Raw genomic sequence first — 19623 nt, forward strand, 5'->3', positions numbered from 1 at the left:
AAAATGTATCAGATTTCATTTCTAAGTTTGACAGATTGAACAAAGGAGTGAAAGTACTAGAATCTGTTTTTTTCTTTAAAGAATGACTTAACTCGCCATTCTTAAACAATTAAATGTTTTAGAATGGTAACTTGCAGATTTCACCCACGCAGCCTACTCTGTAGTATAAACAATATAGAAGAATGCTTTGAATGTAATTAAAGTACATGGAAAAACTTGTCTCACTTTCTCCCTTTTACTTACAGTATGTTGAAAGATGACTTAAAACTTAGCAGTAGTGAAGACAGTGATGGAGAGCAGGTATGTTCATTCAGTACCAAAGTTTCAGAAAAGTATAGCAAGCGCGTTGATAATTTGGTAGTTCAGCAGCGGTCAGTACTCCCAACAGCAAACTGAGCAACTCAGAGATTTGTAATTGAGAAGCAAAAATCAATTGGCAAGTTTTTAAACAAGCTCCAGGTATTCTACAATGCAAACTGGGGGAAAATCATCTGTTTTGTGTGAGTAGTACGCTTGTACCTAAAGACTCTTGCCTTCCTGATTTCAAACGAACTTTCTCTGAAAATAAAATGGAGTGTACTTCATAACATATGTAATGGCCTGCCATTTCAAGATAGAACCCTTCATGTTCTTCCATGCTGTCTAACAAGTGTGTGGCATAAACATTTCTGTGCCGGGACTGTGTTTGGGATGATAAGAGCTACTGTGTTTGTGTGTTTTACTCCCAGGTTTTATCTGTAACTGAGTATAGCAGCACCTTTATTGCTATAGATAAGTCTAATTTTTCTTCTTTGTCAATATTAATGTTGTGCAGTTTCTGCTAAAAATGGCATTTGGCATGCTAAATTAAAAATACCTGTGGGGTCTATGCTACCCAGCAGTAATCCACTCTCCTTTTTTTATTAAAAAAAAAAAAAGTTTTCCCTATTCCCACTTCTATTACTTAATTTGTTTTCTCACATGGAAAACTTGAAGATAGTGCATTTACTTGGTTACCTACTAGTACTCTGGCCATCTCTAGAATATAGGATCGTAGAATTTCAAAGAATCTGATTCAAAAAGATGTTATTAGGGATTGAGAAAATAGGATCTCTCAGAATACAGGGGACTCTAAGATGACACATCTGTAGTAAAAACTTGGAGAAAACTCTGATTTATTTTTCTTTCTGTTCAAGGAAAATGGAGACAAACTTTCACAAGTACTGAATTAAAACACTATTCAGGCGAAATATTTTAAAATTTTAAGGTTATAAATAGATGCTTTGCAACATAACTGTGTATGCAATCCTAAAGTAACTTCTAGAAGCTTCATGCTCTTCTTCTTAATTGCAGGATTGTGATAAGACAGTGCCAAGGAGCACACCTGGAAGGTAGGCATTCCTGCTAGATTGCAGCATAGAAAGTAAAGCAGTGATATTCAGCCCAGTCAGCACTCATGACTTGATCTCATTTCTAAAATCTGTTTATCTTTCATCTTCTGTTAGAGCAAAAGGTGATGAGAATGTAATCGGTGATTGAATGGCATTTATCCCGCAAATTATACTAACCACTTTGTGAATGGGGCGGGGGGGGAACAAAGGCTGTTGTTTGTTTCCAGGGTACATTGCATTCTGTTGAATTTTTAAGCAAATGTTAATTAAAATGTTAGATTTCATCCTTCCTAATGGAAGGACTTCTAGGATGTGTTTGCGGCTTGGGTAGTATTTCTTTATTTTTCTTCATTTTTGTTTTCAGTAATTCTGAACCTTCGCAGCATAACAGTGAAGGAGCAGATAATTCAAGGGATGACTCGAGCAGCCATAGTGGATCCGAAAGCAGTTCAGGATCTGACTCTGAAAGTGAAAGCAGTTCCAGTGATAGTGAAGCTAATGAACCATCACAGAGCGCATCCCCTGAGGTAGGATTTGACGTGTATTTGGGCTGTCTTCATTAGTTTGGCATTCATCCCGAGTTTTAAAAGCAGAAAAATTGAATGTGTTCTCAAAGTGGTTAAAAAAAAAGTTGAACTGACACATGTGGAATCATTCCCACATCTGCTCAGTGTTCTTTTGCTGAAGCACCTCTAGTTGGATATAATAACAGTGCTGTATACACATTGGATGTTCAACTTTGAGGTGATTTTTACCACCAGTTACTTGGTGGAGTGCAGACCTTAGGTACAGTAACAGTATCTTAAAAAACTGTGGTCTTTTAGTCTGGATAGCTGTGGCAGCAGGTATTGCCTGTGGGTAGCAGCTGCTCTGGATGAGGGGAAAAATGAGAACTGCTATTTGTAACTATATTCATCAACTCATTTTTTTTGTTGTTAATTATTGATCTCAGATGTTTGGTGTACCTCTTGCTCAGGCGTGCAGCACAGTATAGGTGTCCTGCAGAAAAGATGGAAGAAGTGTGAAATGCTTAATGTAACACTGCTGTTTTCTTAAATTTTGTTTTTAGCCAGAGCCACCACCAACAAACAAGTGGCAATTGGATAACTGGTTGAACAAAGTTAATTCGCATAAAGTGTCACCAGCTTCTTCTGTGGACAGCAATATCCCGTCCTCACAAGGCTACAAAAAAGAGGGACGGGATCAGGGGACTGGCAGTGGGTATGCTGATCAAAGTGGATCCAAGGATTCGATTTCTTCTACACCAGGGCGAGATTCCAAACCCACCCAAAAGGGCTCAGAGAGCAGTCGTGGCAGGCAGAAATCACCTGCGCAGAGTGACAGCTCAACACAGAGGAGGACTGTAGGTAAAAAGCAGCCCAAGAAGGCAGAAAAGACATCTGTTGAAGAGCCTAGAGGAGGTCTTAAAATAGAAAGTGAAACCCCAGTAGACATGGCAACAAATATACCTTCAAACAGGCATAAGGCAGCCACAAAAGGTTCCAGAAAACCTAACATAAAGAAAGAGCCCAAATCTTCCCCTCGGCCTACAACGGAGAAGAAGAAATACAAGGCTTCGAGCAAATCTGCCCAGAAATCCAGGGAATTCATAGAAACAGATACCTCATCCTCTGATTCAGATGAAAATGAAAGCCTGCCTCCTTCATCACAAACTCCCAAATATTCTGAGAGCAATAGGACTCCTGTTAAATCTTCCATGGAGGAGGATGACAGCTTTTTTCGGCATAGAATGTTCTCTCCTATGGAAGAGAAAGAGCTTCTTTCACCACTCAGTGATCCTGATGAAAGGTACCCACTCATTGTGAAGATTGACCTGAGCCTCTTATCAAGAATACCAGGGAAGCCTTACAAGGATGCTGATGCGCCCAAAGTGGAAAAGAAAAACGTACCTGAGAAGCACACAAGAGAATCCCAGAAGCAGCCTTCTGACAAAAGTTCTACAAAAGGCAAAAGGAAACATAAGCAGGTGATGACTTTGTAGATATAATTTTGCCTGTTATCTTAGCCCCTTATTGCCTTGCTACGGGGGTGAAGTGTATAATCCAGCAACCCATATCATACCTCGCTGTAGAGACACTGAGTAATTTAGGAGATGAATTTGGCCACTATTTTGTGTAGAATGTGTTGATCATTCCTGTGTCATTGTATTAGGGGTTATTAGAGTTTTATTTTGGAGTGAGGAGGGAATGTGGAGAAAGTTGTACCTGGAGGTCTGTGAGCACCATAGCTAGAGCTCGTGGAGGTCGTACAGCTTCTGTACCTCCGAGCACTGCATCCTGTGCTCTCCTGCCTCCGCTCCACCTGCCATTAGTCCCTGTTGCACTGCAGGCCAGCTCAGGCAGCTGATCCAAAGGAAAATTCATCTGGCCAAAAAAAAAAGGCTTGATGTGGATCATTTCCTTCAAACAGCAAATGATGCAGTTGCATGGGAGCTATTGCCAGGACAAGGGACGGGGCAGAAGCAGACCTGGGGCACAGCAAGAAGAGAAACCATAAGCTCAGGGGTGCTGCTTTACTGGGATTGGAAGTCTCTCTCCGTAATATTGTGTCTTTTCAGAAAAGCATTTAATCTTCTCAATTAAATAAAAAGAAGGAATCCCCAGAGACAGTAAAATGGACAGGAATTAATGAGGGATCTGAACAGAATTAGCACTGCTGGGAGAAAAATGGTAGGGGGTAGCTACTAGAATAATTTTAAACTGCTTTTGGAAAAACCCAGTAGAACATACACAGTCTGTATAAAGAGCAAATCTGTGACTGTCAGTTGCTGTTGTGATTTCGTGATGGTGATGCTCAAGGTTGCAATAGTGGTGTGACAGAAGTGTAACCTTTTGGGTTTGAGTCTGGTTCTGTACCAGATGACGTACTCTGTGAGGCCCTAAGTTCTGGTTTATTCATTGTATTTCTACTCCCAGTGCTTGTTGAAGACAGCTTTGAAATGCACCCTCAAAACCCTTTGACTTTAGGATTAGGTGTATATAAAACCCTGGTGTTCAGCATCTCTTACTTTATAGACAACAAGACTTTTACTGTTTCTGGCATTCATAGGCTCCCAGCATAAAATCTGTTTCCTGATCTCTTATTAAAGCTTTTGGCAACTTTTTTCTGGTATTTCATGGTAATACTTTTGTTCTAATATGTACAATTTGACTGCCACTTTTTTTACACAGGTTGGTAATTTAGAAGTCAGACTTTTTCATTCTGTTTCAGTCTCAGGGTTCAATATCTGGTCAAATATTTGATGCAGGCTAGATGCTTTGGGGAATGTTTTTGTGGTCTGTACAGATCTTATTCTGTACACTGCAAAATACCTACTAAATTAAATCTATTAAATATGAAACCTTTACAGCTTCACTGAGATAGTAATGTAGACGTTTGCCTGGATGTATTTCTTGTTTGCTTTATTCAGAATGAGGATGAAAACAGAGCCAGTGAAAGCAAGAAAACAAAACTGGAAGAGAAAGCTCCATCAGGACACAAGACGTCTAGCAGTAGAGAGTGAGTATCTTGCTTATCTCTTCAACACAAAAGCTCGGGGTGATGAAGAAGACTGATGTCCGTCTCCCCCCCTTCCCTTCCCTCCACAACAAAGTGTCTCCTCACTATTAATCGATGGGTAAAATTTCATGCTTCTTATTCTTGCGACTGATTTAGTTCAGTTTCTACTAGTAGCTGGTGGAAATTGATTTCTATAACCAAAAACGTTGACCAAGCACATTTTTTTACTTAACAAAACTAAGGTAAACCCTGAAGTGAAGGGTTGGTTTATTATGGAAAGTACACTTCCTGTTTTTTTTCTCTGACATATGGTGTTGGTTTTTTTTTTGTTGTTAGAAATAAGCTGTGCATCTAGCTTTTTGATCTTGCAAAATCCATACTTTTAAATTAACCTAATCTGGTAATCCTCCATTTAGCAAGTATGTAAACTGAGAACAAGTTAATTAACTGACATGTGGGACGCTGATGGCATTGAGACTTGGATCCATGGATTTAGCCTCAAATTTGCTTGACAGATTATCTGAAGTGTGAGCGACACAAAAAAATAAAACAATGCAGACTTAGCAAAAACAACATCCTTCAATACCCTTTTATTGCAGGTTATTTCTGTAATTTTGTAAATGACAGGATAAGGGGGAATGGTTTTAAACTAAAAGAGAGAGGAGATTTAGATTAGAGATTAGGAGGAAATTCTTCACTCAGAGGGAGCTGAGGCACTGGATCAGGTTGCCCACTGAGGTTGTGGATGCCCCATCCCTGGAGGTGTTCAAGGCCAGGCTGGATGAGACCCTGGGCAACCTGGCCTAGTGGGTGGTGTCCCTGCCCGTGGCAGGGGGGTGGAACTGGGTGATCTGTAAGGTCCCAGCCCGAGCCACTCTGATTCTGTCTTTCTTTTTTCCTTTTATTCTTGATATTTGCTTGATTGCCAGTGTGGTTGTCTGCAGGACACTTCATTAAATGCAACTACGTTTTAATTAAAATACTGTGTATAAATAATTATTTAATGTACTGTACTCTGCAAAAAGGGAGGCCAGGAATAAGTAACGATAGCCCTCAGCAGCCAAGGTAAGAGTGTACCAAAAGGTGAACTTGAGGAAGTTTTCCAGTTCCCCGGCTTCCAGAGCTGATTTATCTGGACCATCTTTTTTCTGAATTGTTAGGCTGACTAGTCTGCAATAGACAGGCTGGCGCTGACATTGGCATTAATTTCTGACGTTGTGTTTAGAGTGTTTTTTAAGAACTGTTGCAGGGATGTGGTTTTATGGTTAGAACTTGCCTGCTGCATTTTCAGGTCAGAACAGATAAAATGGTAAAAACCAGTTCAATCAGGCTTTGTAACATCTAGTCACTGTGGTGATTGTTCTTTCTCTCTTCCTCTGAACCTGGTTTGGTAGGGCTAACAATAAAAACCTTGGGTTTTGGGGGAGGAGGAGGGGACAAAAAAAAAAGAATTTAAAAGAAGGTGGGCTCTTTTTGTGTTTTGAAAAATAAAAGACAAAACTAAATGCATTCATTTTGTTAGGTCTCTAAAGCCAAGTGCTGCTAAGGAGAAGGATTTACTGCCGTCTCCTGCTGCCCCAGTCCTCCAGAAGGATTCCAAGCAGGAACATGGGTCGCGGAAGAGGACCGTCAGTCAGTCGTCATCCTTGAAGTCCAGCAGCAACGTCAGTAAGGACGGTAGTGGTGGCAGTAAAAGCAACTCATCTTCTAAACAGAAGAAGATGGAGGGAAAGGGTTCTAGCAGTACTAAAGAAACCAAGGTAAAGGGCTATTCTGTGACTGCCTTGAACTTGTCAAACTGCAAAGCGAAACACATGCTCAGTGTGATCTAAACAATGATTCACAGTTCAAGTTGAAATGCAATTAGTTTTAGACTTGCATTGTTTCATGTCGTGGTGCTTAGGTACCTTGGAAGTCGATAAATTAGAAAATAACTTGGGAGAGATTGTGGAATACTAATGCTTATTCCTACGAAATGCTTGTGTTAATTACTGAAATGAGTTTAGACATCTGATTACAGATGCTGCTTATTTGTTGTTTAATTTGTTGATGAGAAATATCACTACACGTCTGTTTACACAACAGTAAATAGAATAATGAGGTTACTCTTATGTCATCGGAGCAGATACAAATCCTGTCCTAATTTTAAGAACAGAAGCTGGGTCTGTGTTCACTGCTAGGATGCAGAGTTATGGCTCTCATCTTATTGCATCCTAGGACTCCAGAAAGGTCCCTTTAACTCCAGCTCAGGAAGGTACAGAGCCCTCTGTTGTTAGAGTAGAAAAAACATGGGTGCAAAGATGATACAGGAAACTTTTTAATTTAAGAGATTTAGGTTAGGAAGATACCTAGATGATGGGATTCAAAAATATTACAGGAAGATGATGCGCTTAAGTCATTGAAATGTAATGTGTTTTTTCATCAATATATAAATGTGCATTACTGGACAGAAATTACTTTGTGAGAACATCTGACTGTTTAAAATGTATCACTGAATACCTGTGATAAGCAATTTCTAATGTATAGCCGATTTTCGAGTGTAATATGTTTAACTTGGAGGGATTTCAGCTCCATCTGTGGGATTCCAAAGTACGCTGAAGATGTTGGCGCAGTCTGTCTGTGAGCTCTCTGCAGCAAAGCCCCGAAGCTTCCTATGGGCTCTGGAAACTGCAGTAGTTTAAGCAGCTGCTAACCTCAGTGGCTGGGTTTGCAGTTTCTGAGAAGGTTAGAAGCAAGGTCTAAAGCGTTCAGGAAGGATAATTGGTTGGGCAGGAGTAAAGCAGCAAATTGCCATTAGCAATGGCAGAAAGTAGCTTAGTCATCAGGGTGGAGTTCATGAAATATCTGGACTGGGAGACGTGCTGTGTTACTTCAGATGCCATTGCCCTGAGATTTTTAGAAACCTGGCAAGGTTGTGTGCGTCGAGACACTTCCAGGATGCCTGTAGATAGTGAAGTTGCATCACAGACTGCTGCTCTCTGTCCTTTCCTTATTTGTTAGCACAGAACTGTCCCTAAACCAGCTGTTAACTTGTGTGATGTTTATCCTTTTATACCTTGGATATGCTTAGTCATGCCTTTCTTAAAGCAGTATACTGCATTCCACTGCGTGTTTTGGTATTGACTGCAGGATCCTTCTGATTAGCAATGATCTGATAAAGGTAGGTTATGAAATACATCTGTATAGGTGGCCTTTGGTCTTGATAAATCCAAAGAGCTGAAAACACATGTGAAGCTGGAAAGCTGCTTTACACTGTTGAGCAGAACAGATTCACTTTAAAATCACGGAATGTTTTAGTATCCAGTCTTTAGCCTGAAGGGTCACTGAGCTGTGTGTAATTTAAGGGAGCAAGGGCTGTATTGTGAGGACAGTTGTCATTTCTCCTTGAAGATGTTGCTTATCATTGTGAAATACTAGTGTTTTCAAAGCAAAGATATTCAGCAGTTTACTGTTGAGAAAAATGAGAAGTCGTTCAAATATTCATAGCATCTTTGTTAGGCTGGGAAAACGGGACTTAGAAACAGCAATGTGGGAGATTCAGGGAGGGATTTCCTGGACCTAGGTGTGTCTAGGAAACCATAGCTGCGTTCCTTCCTTTGAGGGAGGTCCCCTGGTGTATTAGAGCTAAGAGCCTGATCGCAGCCTCCGTGTCGTCCTCTGTGCCAGCATGAGGTGAAAGCCTTGTGGAAGCCGTGTTACTGTATGGCAGCTAGAGCAGCTGCAAAAATGACCTTACTGTGAAGTAGCTGTGAAGTCATAGGAGAAACTTACATAACAAACGCTTTATTTGAAGACAAAAGACTTAATTGTTCTTTAAGTTTATGATTTGGGAACAATTTTCCTTTCAGGAAAAGATTCTGAACAATTCCTCAAACTGCCCTCCTGTGTCTGCTCCATCTACAGAGAGCTCAAAGTCTAGAAGAGCAAAACTTGTTTTTGATGACAGGTAAGAAAAGCAGAGGGTTCCTTTCCCTTTGCGGGGATGCTAGTCCTAGAGCACAGCCACCTTCCTGTGGGGAAGCGTTGTCTTTTTGCTTCACAAAAGATGTTAAGTTCAAGCTCGTGCTCTGGAGAGCTGCAGTGATGTGCTTGTCTGCCCGCTCTGTGTGCCATGTACTTGGTAGACAGCGCAGTCCTTGAGAAGGAACAGTAGCCTGCCCTGTATGTTCCTCTAGAGCAAGACAGGACCAAGCAGTAGAGTTGCATAGCTCAGGGTTGTTCTGGTTTTAAATGCTGACGGGTCCGTTGCACCCTCAAATTTTTGTTTTGTTTCCTTCTCCACCCCACACTGTTGATCAAGTGTTTGGTTTGCTTGGTTATCAAATGCAATCCTGTGTACTAAACATCTTGCTCAAAATGCTGTTTCAAATTACCTGAAACGAGAGAACTGAATGTAACTGTTTTTAACAGTTTTATCATACTGTAAATAATCATACAATTTAACTATTACAAGTATTTTTTAAACAGCTTCAGAATACAGTAGCTCCTGTAACTTGAGTTGGGAAAAAAAAAGTCAGCATTAAGAAACTTTGATCGTAAAAGGAAATGCATTGTGGATGGTGCTGAGTCCATAAGTTTATCTCTTCTATTGTAGGACTTACTCAGCTGATCATTATTTACAGGAAGCAAAGAAGTTAAAGCATAATGCGGATGCACTGGTAAGTAAATCTGCAGTATTTCTCCAGTGTTTGCACATTATACTGGCTTTTGTTTACTGTTTTTGCCGGGTTGCTCCGTGTCTGTACTGGGATTTTCTGGTGTATCCTCTTGGTTTTTGTCTTTAAATTTTTTTCCATCTCCTCAGTCTGACAGGTTCGAGAAGGCTGTGTACTACCTAGATGCCGTAGTGTCGTTCATTGAGTGTGGGAATGCATTGGAGAAAAATGCTCAGGAATCCAAGTCCCCGTTCCCTATGTATTCAGAAACTGTGGAATTAATCAAGTAAGCAATGTAGAGGATACACAGAAGTCAAGTGGGTGGGAAAGAGGTCTGGAAATCAGAGCTTCTAGGTTTCAGGAAGGTTTTTCCACTGACTTTTGAAATCTCTTATTCTCCAGTAAAACCAGATCACTTACCACTTTGTTCCAGTTGCTGGGTCTTAAAGTGTTTTCATGAATGTTGAGATCCTTTGTTCCAAGGTTCTTGATGTCTCTCAACAATACGTAATACATGAAAAGCAAAATTTTTTCAATCATTATGTAGTCATGTTTCGTTTAGGGTCTGGGGGAAGTAACTGAAATGGTGAACATGGTTGAAATTAGAAATTGATAGGAACTTTGGTGATGGATAAATGATAGTAAAATACTTTATCTTGTTGTTTACTTGATGGATTGTTTATTGTTGATACTTTGTTTGTAGGTACACTATGAAACTGAAGAATTACTTGGCACCAGATGCTACAGCTGCAGATAAAAGACTAGCAGTGCTTTGGTACGTGTGTTCTGAACTTAATACAACACACTGATTATTTCAAGTGCAGTCTTTGTGAAATACTGCATTACATGGAGTTCTCAGGTGGTTTTGAAGAAAATACGAGTTTTCCATTTGACTGTGCAGAAAGATTAATGCTATATATCTGGTTACTATAAATTTGGGCAGAGAGGCTCTCTGGTTTTCGGACTATTAATTAAATTACTGAATCTTTCTCCAGCTCTGTCTGACTTCCTTAAAATTGTCAGTTAGTGCTTTTATTTTAAGAACATGATTTCATTGATGGGATATGTATAGCAGCAATGATGCAACAAAGTTGTTATGCGGCTAGAAATGGTGGAGAGATCTTTTGAACTTTTATCCTCCTTAATGTTTTGGTAAAATTACTGTTGATGAATTGACCTCTCCATTTTCGCTTTGTAAATTGCAATACTCAAAAATAATGGATTGCTGTTGAGTTTGATGTGTATCCAGCTGATAGGAGGCTGTTCGGTGTCTTAAGTGCTTCAGAAAACACCATTGTTGCATTAACAAACAAACAGTTTTCTGGTTTGTTTTATTTTTTTGTAAGATGGGATTATCAACATGCACTGCTTATTCATGTGAAAGAATTTGTAGCTCTGATTTGTGCCTTTTTTGCAAAGATAAACTTGAAACTAAGGTGTTTGACTGGATTTGAAAGGAGTAATAGCAGAAAGTATGAGGGTCCTTCCTGTGTATTCACCCAGCGATAAATCAAAATTTAGAATGACTGAAGAATTGTCGTTTGCCTTCGGGACCAGTGAAATGGCTGCAGCAAGCAGTGGAGCAGAACCAACCAGTATCAGGTGGAAAAGAAAGGGGAGGCTAGAGCAGAATACACTAGACTCAGTATGTCATGACATAAGCAAAAAATCAAATGAAACTCTTATCTAGCAAGTAATTTAATGTTGTCTCCTGAGCTCAGAACTGGAGATCAGTTATATCAGCAAAGTCATGGAAAACTATAATTTCCGCTCAAGGCAGAAAGCTGTGGCTTTCACTTCCTTAAGAAGTTAAAAGTGGGTTTGGAGTTTTGCTACTTAAGACTTGACAATTGGCTTTTCAGAGTTAGGAGAGAAAGGTTTTAAAAACACAGCTGCTAGATTTTTGAACTTCACTGAGATGCGATAAACTTGGCTTTAATTGTAAATGTTTTGCTGTTCTGTCTTTGGTTAGTCTTCGGTGCCAATCTCTGCTATACCTAAGGCTTTTCAAACTGAAAAAGGAAAGTGCATTGAAATATTCTAAGACTCTGACTGAACATCTGAAGGTAATTGCATAAATATTTTTTTCATTTTTAATCAAATTAAAGTTTTACATCACTAAAAATTCCTCTATCCAGTTTACAGACTGCTGCGTGCAAACTTCCAGGACGCTCTGTTTAGAACTGGAAGTATATTTGAGCTGAGTAGCTTAAAGCTGGGGAGATTCAGCATGACTATAATGTCATCAACCCACTGGTCCTAACATGATAGATATCTATTAATAATTTGATGTAGCTTTTGTCTTTAATAAGTTTAGTAAGCTTCAAAGAGAATTTTAAAAGATTTTTCTTTCTGCAGGTATAACAAAGCTGAAACCTCACTTTGTCTTCACTGATTTTTGTCTTAGTCATCAGTAAAAGGGATATTTTTACCACATTTGAAAGTACTTTGCTTGATATTATTCAGGATTTTGATTATTGCTTAAAAGAAAAGCTGTAAGAACTAACTTGTTTAAAAATGACTGATTAAGCAGATAAAATGTGATTAAAGTATAAACATAAATCAGGACAAATTTATTTTCCCCCAACAGAATTCCTATAACAATTCTCAAGCACCATCACCTGGTATGGGAAGGTAAGTAATGAAAGTTGGTACCAGTATTTCCCAATGCATAGCTAGTTTTCTACATAAACTGTGCGCCTGAGGTACTCGAAGAGTAGCTTTTCACTCTAAAGAGCAGTAGTTGTTTTCTAGCCAATTCCTGATTGTTCTAAGGTCTAGTTTTCGATTCTTATCATAGATTATGATAAGAATAATAAGAACATAATTATCATAGATCATTCTAACAATATTTCATTGATAATTCTAATTGTAATAGATAATTTTATTCTGATAAAGGGTTTGGAAAACTGCTGCTTTTGATATTGCTGTACTGAAACTTAGGCAGTTCCTTGTTGGGGGTGAAAAATAATAATAATAAAAAAAAAAGTAGTGGGTCATTAACATACAAAGTGCTTGTCTTAGTGAATTTGTTGTTTTATATAACGCTTTTTCCCTCAAAACGATAGCTTTATTACTGCTGCAAGCCCAGATGGCTACAAGTACTTTCAGGGTTGTCTGTTCCATAGTATAGCAATTTATTTTTATTCTTTAAAACTTAACAACCAACCTTTTATAGATCACTCTCTCAAAATTAAAAATCCCAGAATTTTAGGGGAACTTTTCAGATTTGCATCATGTTTTTTGAAAATGTAGTAGTATGGCAGTATAATTAACCATGTAGTTTTATTTTTATTATTATTTAAGGTTCAATTTATTTAAACAATGAGTTTAAGACTTTAAATTAAAAGATGGTGAGGATTGGTTTTGGATACTAAGCTGAAACACAGGTGCTGGAGGAGCCTTGGTATTTTACCAGCCCGTGCATTTCATCTGTTGCAGGGCAAACCCTGACTTCTTGATGTGTGAAGTGGGGGTGTTTTAGCATCCCACATTCTGAGGTGTAGGAAGAGAGGTCTTAGAGCATTATTCTTACAGCATGACAAGCCTGAAGTACATATGCATGCATTTTACAATTTAATATTTCTCTTTGGATAAGCAGCAAGCCTGTTGGTATGCCGTCTCCAGTCTCTCCAAAGCTGTCTCCAGGGAATTCAGGAAATTACTCTTCTGGGGCAGCCAACCCTTCAGGGAGCGGGTCTTCGGTGACGATCCCCCAGAGGATCCATCAGATGGCAGCCAGCTATGTCCAAGTTACATCCAACTTCCTCTATGCCACTGAAATCTGGGACCAAGCCGAACAGCTGTCTAAAGAACAGAAAGGTAAGGCTCGTCACAGGCAGGTTATAACCTCACAGGATGCTCAGCTGGGTCTTCTGCAAAAGAAGGACAGAAAGCGATGCCTTTGATTATGGTGATTCCCCGGGCTGGTTGTCTTGATTGTCAGATGGTGCTGGTGATGTAATGTTTCCTACTGTTTGTTTTAAATAAACAAATCCTGATTTTCCCATAAGTTGTTCACTGTAGGAAGAGGAACTTGGTGCACTTCCTTCTCTGAAATTCCTATCTTGAGTAAATATACACGTTTGAGGGAAAAGACCAAAAAAAGTTTTGCAACCATTTAACCATAGTATAATTATTCTCATCTACTAGTCTTATGGGAAAGAGTAAAGAAATTGACTAGAAAAGATCTTTTTCTTTTATTTTTATTCTTCCAACATTCAGCCATCTTTCATTTCTTCTGTCTTAACCTGAAAGATTTGTGTTGAAAAGATTTTTTTTTTTTTTTTTTTGTGATGCAGTATTTCCAGTACACCAGCCAACGTGAAAGATTGTGCCTAATTTAACTTGCATTTCTGTTGTTTTAGAGTTCTTTGCTGAACTGGATAAAGTCATGGGCCCTCTGGTTTTTAATTCAAGCATCATGACAGACCTAGTGCGTTATACCCGTCAGGGACTACATTGGTTGCGCCTGGATGCCAAGTAATATTTTGAACTGAAGGAATGGAAAATAGAACACATTTTTCTCGCTGCCTCTGATTTATCTCCACAACACTGTGTCATGTCAATAAGGAAGACTGCCATAACACATTGCTTAGTTGACACTAAGAGCAAGGAATGCTTTGAAATGTCTCCCATCCTCATTTGTGTTTTGTGTTTTAACCCCAAATTATCTGGTTAATGGACTTCTTCAGTATTCCCGTTTTAAGTTATTTAAATATTTTAAAATTTGCAAAATATAAAGGTGTACTTTTGCTAATCTATCATGGATAGATTGGATCATTGGAATTCCAGTCATAATACATAAGTCAGTTTAAATCCTATTTATTTTAATTTTTTAATTTTAATTTTGAAAAGCCCGATTTTGGGCAATTTTTAGCTGTTTCTTCCCTAAATTTACCCTTTCAAGTACTTAGCAGAAATTAAACATAGACACTTTATTTAAGGACTTTGTGAGCTTTGTTACTCTGTAATGTCTTGTGGTGGTAGAGCCTGTAAAAGGAAGTAGGATTGATAGGTTCTAACGTGTAGGAACACCATACTTTTCATGCCTAATGCCTATGAGTCAACTAATAAATGACAGCTAGAGATTTATTATTGCAGAATTTGTACTAAATAGAAAAGTTCCAGATATTCTTCTACATATTAAGATACTTCGTTTAAATGAATTTTAAAGAAATTTATATGGAAAATATTTAGCTGGATCTGACTTGGGTTGCTTTCAAGGCAGTTTCAAACATTGATTAACACTATAACAAATCACAAAACATTACAGTAATTTGTATTCGATGTGATATCAAAGTAATGGTGTAGGAATGAACTTCAGTCAGAAAGGTGCGATGCATACAGGAAAGGTTTCTGAAATGGACAATCTTGTGCTTTTTTGTATCTCTTCATTTAAAATAAGTTTTGTTTCCTTGCTTGTCATTTTTTGACACATTCAAAATCAGCGAACTTTGTGGTTTAAAAAAAACCAAACCAACAGGAGTTAAATTCCTACCAGAACCGTCATTTGCATCTTTTCCATTGACTGAGAAACCAGGAATCTTAAGTAGAAACGGAGGTCCATTTTTTCCTTTTAGGGTCTGATGGTTAATGGACACTACAGCATGACAGTGCAACAGCCATTGTGGGGTGGGGAGCACGCCTGCTATTACAGGGAAGCTGTCTAACTGCTTTGATGCGGAATGGATTTGAAACTTGTATTTACCCCATGTTAATGAAGGTCCCATTAATGCTTGGTGTGTTTGATGGAGCAGAATATTCACTTGAGAGAAGCGATTTGGTGCAACAGAAATGGTTCGTGGAGTTGCAGCTGACTGCTCTCAAAACGTGCAAACCAAAGTACCTTTCCACGCAAGGTGCTTGTCTGAGTAAAAGGTTTAAAATGCTACTGCTTTCAGTATTGCTTAGTGCCCCTAACATGTCTGGTGTGCCTTATGCCTTACTTTTAGATGAAGATTTTATGAACTGTTTACAAGATGTTTTACAGCAGGACCAGGTATACTGTATGCAGTGGTCTTCTGCAGTACTTTGGTAAAATTCCATTTCCTTTTTAAAACTAGTGTCTGTCACACAAACTGACTTCTCATCGCAGTGGTCTCCTTTTAAAGAGTCAAACTCTGAATACTTTAGAGTGAGATTGTGGAATGCTGCTTTGTTTTATCTCCCATTTAACCCTTTATTCTGTACCAGATATGAACGTGCATGTTCAGGAAAATTATTGCACTAAATTTTTGTGTAGCTGTAGTTAAGTGCCAAACTCATGGCAACCTCGACGGAAGGAATAGAATTCTACGCTACTTAGTACTGCAGTATGTCCTATGGGCTTTAAGAGTTTAGGAGTTTTGCAAATTAGTAACCTACTAAAAGGTAGCTGCATATTCGTAGAGCTTCCTTTGCGTTCCAGCGTGTTTTGTACTTCCAGAAGAGCTTTGCTACATACAAACCGATACGTGGGTAACGGACCTGTGACTTGTTCAATTATAGCCGAATTTCCCGTTCAGGTCTGTTGGAGCATCCTTTGTATTGAATCACTGTGCAAGATCACGTTTCTTTTAGTGTTTGCTGTTAGAGACAGAACTCTGTACCCTCAGACTCTGCATCCTGGTTAATGGGACACTGTCAACTATTTTTTCCTTTAATACTCTAAAGTGCCTAGCACACTTTTGACGCTATATAAAAAATACCTTCTTAGAAGTTGCATTCATAGTTTATTTTTTTGTGTAGTGCTGCACTAGCCAGCATGGCTGTTTTTTGGCTTGCTCTTTTGTGCACAGTTACCATGACTGTCAGCAGGAATGGTCTCATCTCTGGGATTTTTTTTTTTCTTTTACTAGAGTCCCACAAATACCTTTTGGTGTCACGTGCAATTGGTCTGTAAAAATGTATCGCTTATCCCTAGATCAGTGAATTTTAAAGAATTGTCTTCAAATGACCAGAGGACTTTTTACATTGTGTCAAAATGTGGACCTGAACTGGTTGAAAGTGTCCCACCTAAGCAGTGTACTTCACAGTGAAATACCCTCCAAGAGTGCTGTCCCAGATTTCTGTCTGTCTGGGAGATATGCAGTGGTCTTGTTCATTGAAAAGAAATGCCTTACTCATCTGTGGCTATTTCAAGCAGAGAAACTTAAATTTCACACTTCCAAAAGCATATCTATGTTGGGATTTACCGTTGTTTCGAAGAGAGAAGTTAGGTACTTATCAGATTTCATAGCCAAAAAAAATGCAAATACTTAATAAGCTTCCATCCCTCTGTCAAAATGCAGGCTAACAATCTAAATCTTTTTTTTTTTTAACCTTTACACAACAGCGGTGGAAATGCATGTCACTTCAGCACTAAGGCAAGTCGCACTATTGACTAATGAGGGAATCCCTAACTCCTGGCTTCCTAAATGATTCCCTAGACGATTGTATATTAAATACATATCAGCGCCGTAATTTTAATTCCCTTACTGAACGCGGTCCCAGTTGGTGAATCTTAAAAATGGCTTAATCAGACTAGGCTTGCTCAGATATCAATATTATTTGAATTTGCTGTGAAACTTGCAGGTTCCTAGGTGATAAGGTGCAACCATTTATATTTATAAACAAATCTTTAGGACACCAGAGTAAAACAGCCCGATACTTTTATTTTGATTTGAAACTATTAGCCATAAAGCAGAGCATATGGATGGCTCTTCTTGGCTTTTGATGGCAGTATGCAATTTGTATTGTATGTGTCTTTTAATATATATGTATATATATATGAACTCAGTCTGTCCAAAGTATATGTTATACTTGTTTTTAGATTATGGTGCAACTGACTATATTGATATATTATTTATTGAGTGATGAATCACCATCTTACTGGTGATAAATCTTGCATATTATACAGGAGTGCAATGTATATTCCTTTAGATTGCTGAGGCTTGATTGCTGTGATAACAAAAAAAAAAAAGCCCTGAAATGTATTTACGAATGGCCCCAACATACAGAGAGTCAGTACTTTATGGAAGTACTGTTGTGCTTGCCTGGGGCAAGTAAAATAAAGCCGTAGGCAGATAATTATGTAATTTTCCAAAATGGGAAACTATTGGAAAGAGAGACTACCTTTGCTGTATTTAATATTTCACTTACCTAACAGATATTTACTGTCACTGCAGTGTTTATATTAAGGGCCTGAGCAAGTCAAGTTTGAATTACCCATTGGGGAGTAAGCAACTTCCAAATTATTAGATGTCTGACGAGTATTTCGGTCAGGGTTTAAATTACTCCATCTAAGGAATCAGTATTATGGAAAACTGTATGTTTCCAAGCAGCAAAGTAAAGATACCTTTTAAGTATAAAGAGTAGCCAAAGCTTTTGGTAGCCAACTCAGACAAATACAGACCTATTCCAGGAGGCAAATGTCCTAAGCATGAAAGTTGGGTAAACCCAATCAATCAGGGAATCATGATCTCTGTCTAACTCCATTACTTTTCAAGGAATTGGTCTCTGATGCCATTTGAAAACGGCGGTGTTGGGGGCGGGGGGGCGGAGAGGGAAGGGTTAGCTGTGCAGCGAGTGAATTCCTGCCTCGATAGGAGCTCTGGTCTTTGCTGGAGCAGCCTTGGAGGCAGCGCTAGCTCTTTGCTCTCTGCCAGTCTCGGCTGAGTTTCAATCGAATACACTATACTGAGCAATTTGAAATGCTGCGTTACAGCACAGAATTTATATAGGCTATCTTTATGTAAACGCTTACCTGTTTTAATTTCATCTGGAAACTTAACGGAAATGTATCCGTTCCCGTTGTAACTCTCCACGTTTGCTAACGGGGCTGATACAGGCAAATTGGAATGCAGTGTTCCCCGTCTTCAGTTTTTATATGCAACCCTAGGAATTGATGTAGTCGGGTGCACAGTACTTCTGCAGCGGCTGGTGTCGGCTGCACTGGCATTATACATCTGAACACTCAACTCTAAGGACCAGGCATGACTTTTGCAAGCACAGTTCCTGACATTTGTATCTGGTCCCCCTTTTAAATTGTTTTAAGAAATTTTGTATATGGAGGATAAAGTGCTTATATATTTATTAAAAATCCTTTATCTTATTTGAAATTATTATTTGGTGAAGAAGGGTTTTCTTTTGGGGGAGGGTTTGTGGGAGGGGGAAGGTAACTTTTAAGCTGTCACTTATAAATGAAGCCCTTATTAATCATACAGAAAGGTACTGTTAGTAACTAATGGGATGTCTCTGTTTTATGCTTTGTACATGACAAGTCCATGTGTTACATTTTGTTTCTATCAAAATATTTAGGCATCTGTCTTTCAACCAAAACCTAAAAAAAAAACAAACTGTGATTTTATTTGTTGCAATACATTTGAAATTTCAAAGGGTACTTTGGGGCTCAAAATTAGGATTTCTAAGTCAGTATGTGCATTTCACGTAATAAAGCTGTTAATGGTGAGCAAAGTATTATATACTAACTAGATTTTTTCCACATCTGTATAGTATATTCTATGTATTTTGTGGTATTGAGATTATAGAAAGTTTAGTGTCTGAAACATGCGTTTAATGTGTATTTTTAAACAAATTTATGGCAATTAAAATATTTGGAGAAAAGGGTATCACATTTCAATTTGTAAAGATCTTTTTAACTACTGTGTCATTAAAATGCTTTGTACAATGCAAAACTGTAACTGGAGAAACTAAGTTTAATAAATATCAAATAGATTTTCTGTATTAAACTTCATAAACACTGTGTTCGTGTCTGTTGAACAGGCTGTCTCCTCCCCAGTATTGCATTTTAAAGCAGTTTTCGTCTTTGTTTTAATGCTCTCTGTGTAACAAAGGAAAATGACGTTCAGTATTTGTGTGTCCCAGACCTGTTGATATTTGCCTAATCAAAAGTGGCTTTGTTTCTCTCAGCCCTCTGAGTTAAGATGGATCTGATTTTGATAAATGTATTTTGAAATAAGAAGATCCCTCAGTGGAAGAGGTCAGTTTAGGACTTTACTTAGGCAATTTTGATTAGAAGTAATTAAAAGTAAATACGTTTTCTAGTTATCACCAGATATATTTGGCGTATTGAATCTGCTAGCAGTATTATTATCAGT

General features: G+C 38.5%; 1 protein-coding gene across 3 annotated transcripts in view; it reads left to right on the forward strand.

Annotated features, from left to right (window-relative positions):
- Positions 1 to 19263, forward strand: part of AFF4 (ALF transcription elongation factor 4) — a 49915-nt gene extending 30652 nt beyond the window's left edge. For all 3 annotated transcript variants that reach the window (XM_080555373.1, XM_080555372.1, XM_080555374.1), the window contains 14 exons: positions 246 to 300; positions 1333 to 1370; positions 1735 to 1897; positions 2440 to 3357; positions 4801 to 4889; positions 6412 to 6649; positions 8738 to 8835; positions 9484 to 9547; positions 9694 to 9830; positions 10248 to 10319; positions 11517 to 11610; positions 12135 to 12178; positions 13146 to 13366; positions 13912 to 19263. In XM_080555373.1, coding sequence (XP_080411499.1) covers positions 246 to 300; positions 1333 to 1370; positions 1735 to 1897; positions 2440 to 3357; positions 4801 to 4889; positions 6412 to 6649; positions 8738 to 8835; positions 9484 to 9547; positions 9694 to 9830; positions 10248 to 10319; positions 11517 to 11610; positions 12135 to 12178; positions 13146 to 13366; positions 13912 to 14030 — 2350 coding nt within the window. In that variant the 3' untranslated portion in view covers positions 14031 to 19263. The remainder of the gene's footprint in view (positions 1 to 245; positions 301 to 1332; positions 1371 to 1734; positions 1898 to 2439; positions 3358 to 4800; positions 4890 to 6411; positions 6650 to 8737; positions 8836 to 9483; positions 9548 to 9693; positions 9831 to 10247; positions 10320 to 11516; positions 11611 to 12134; positions 12179 to 13145; positions 13367 to 13911) is intronic.
- The last annotated feature ends 360 nt before the right edge of the window (positions 19264 to 19623 follow it).

This window comes from Anser brachyrhynchus, assembly GCF_964034855.1.
Source record: "Anser brachyrhynchus genome assembly, chromosome: 14".
Taxonomy (NCBI): Eukaryota; Metazoa; Chordata; class Aves; order Anseriformes; family Anatidae; genus Anser; species Anser brachyrhynchus.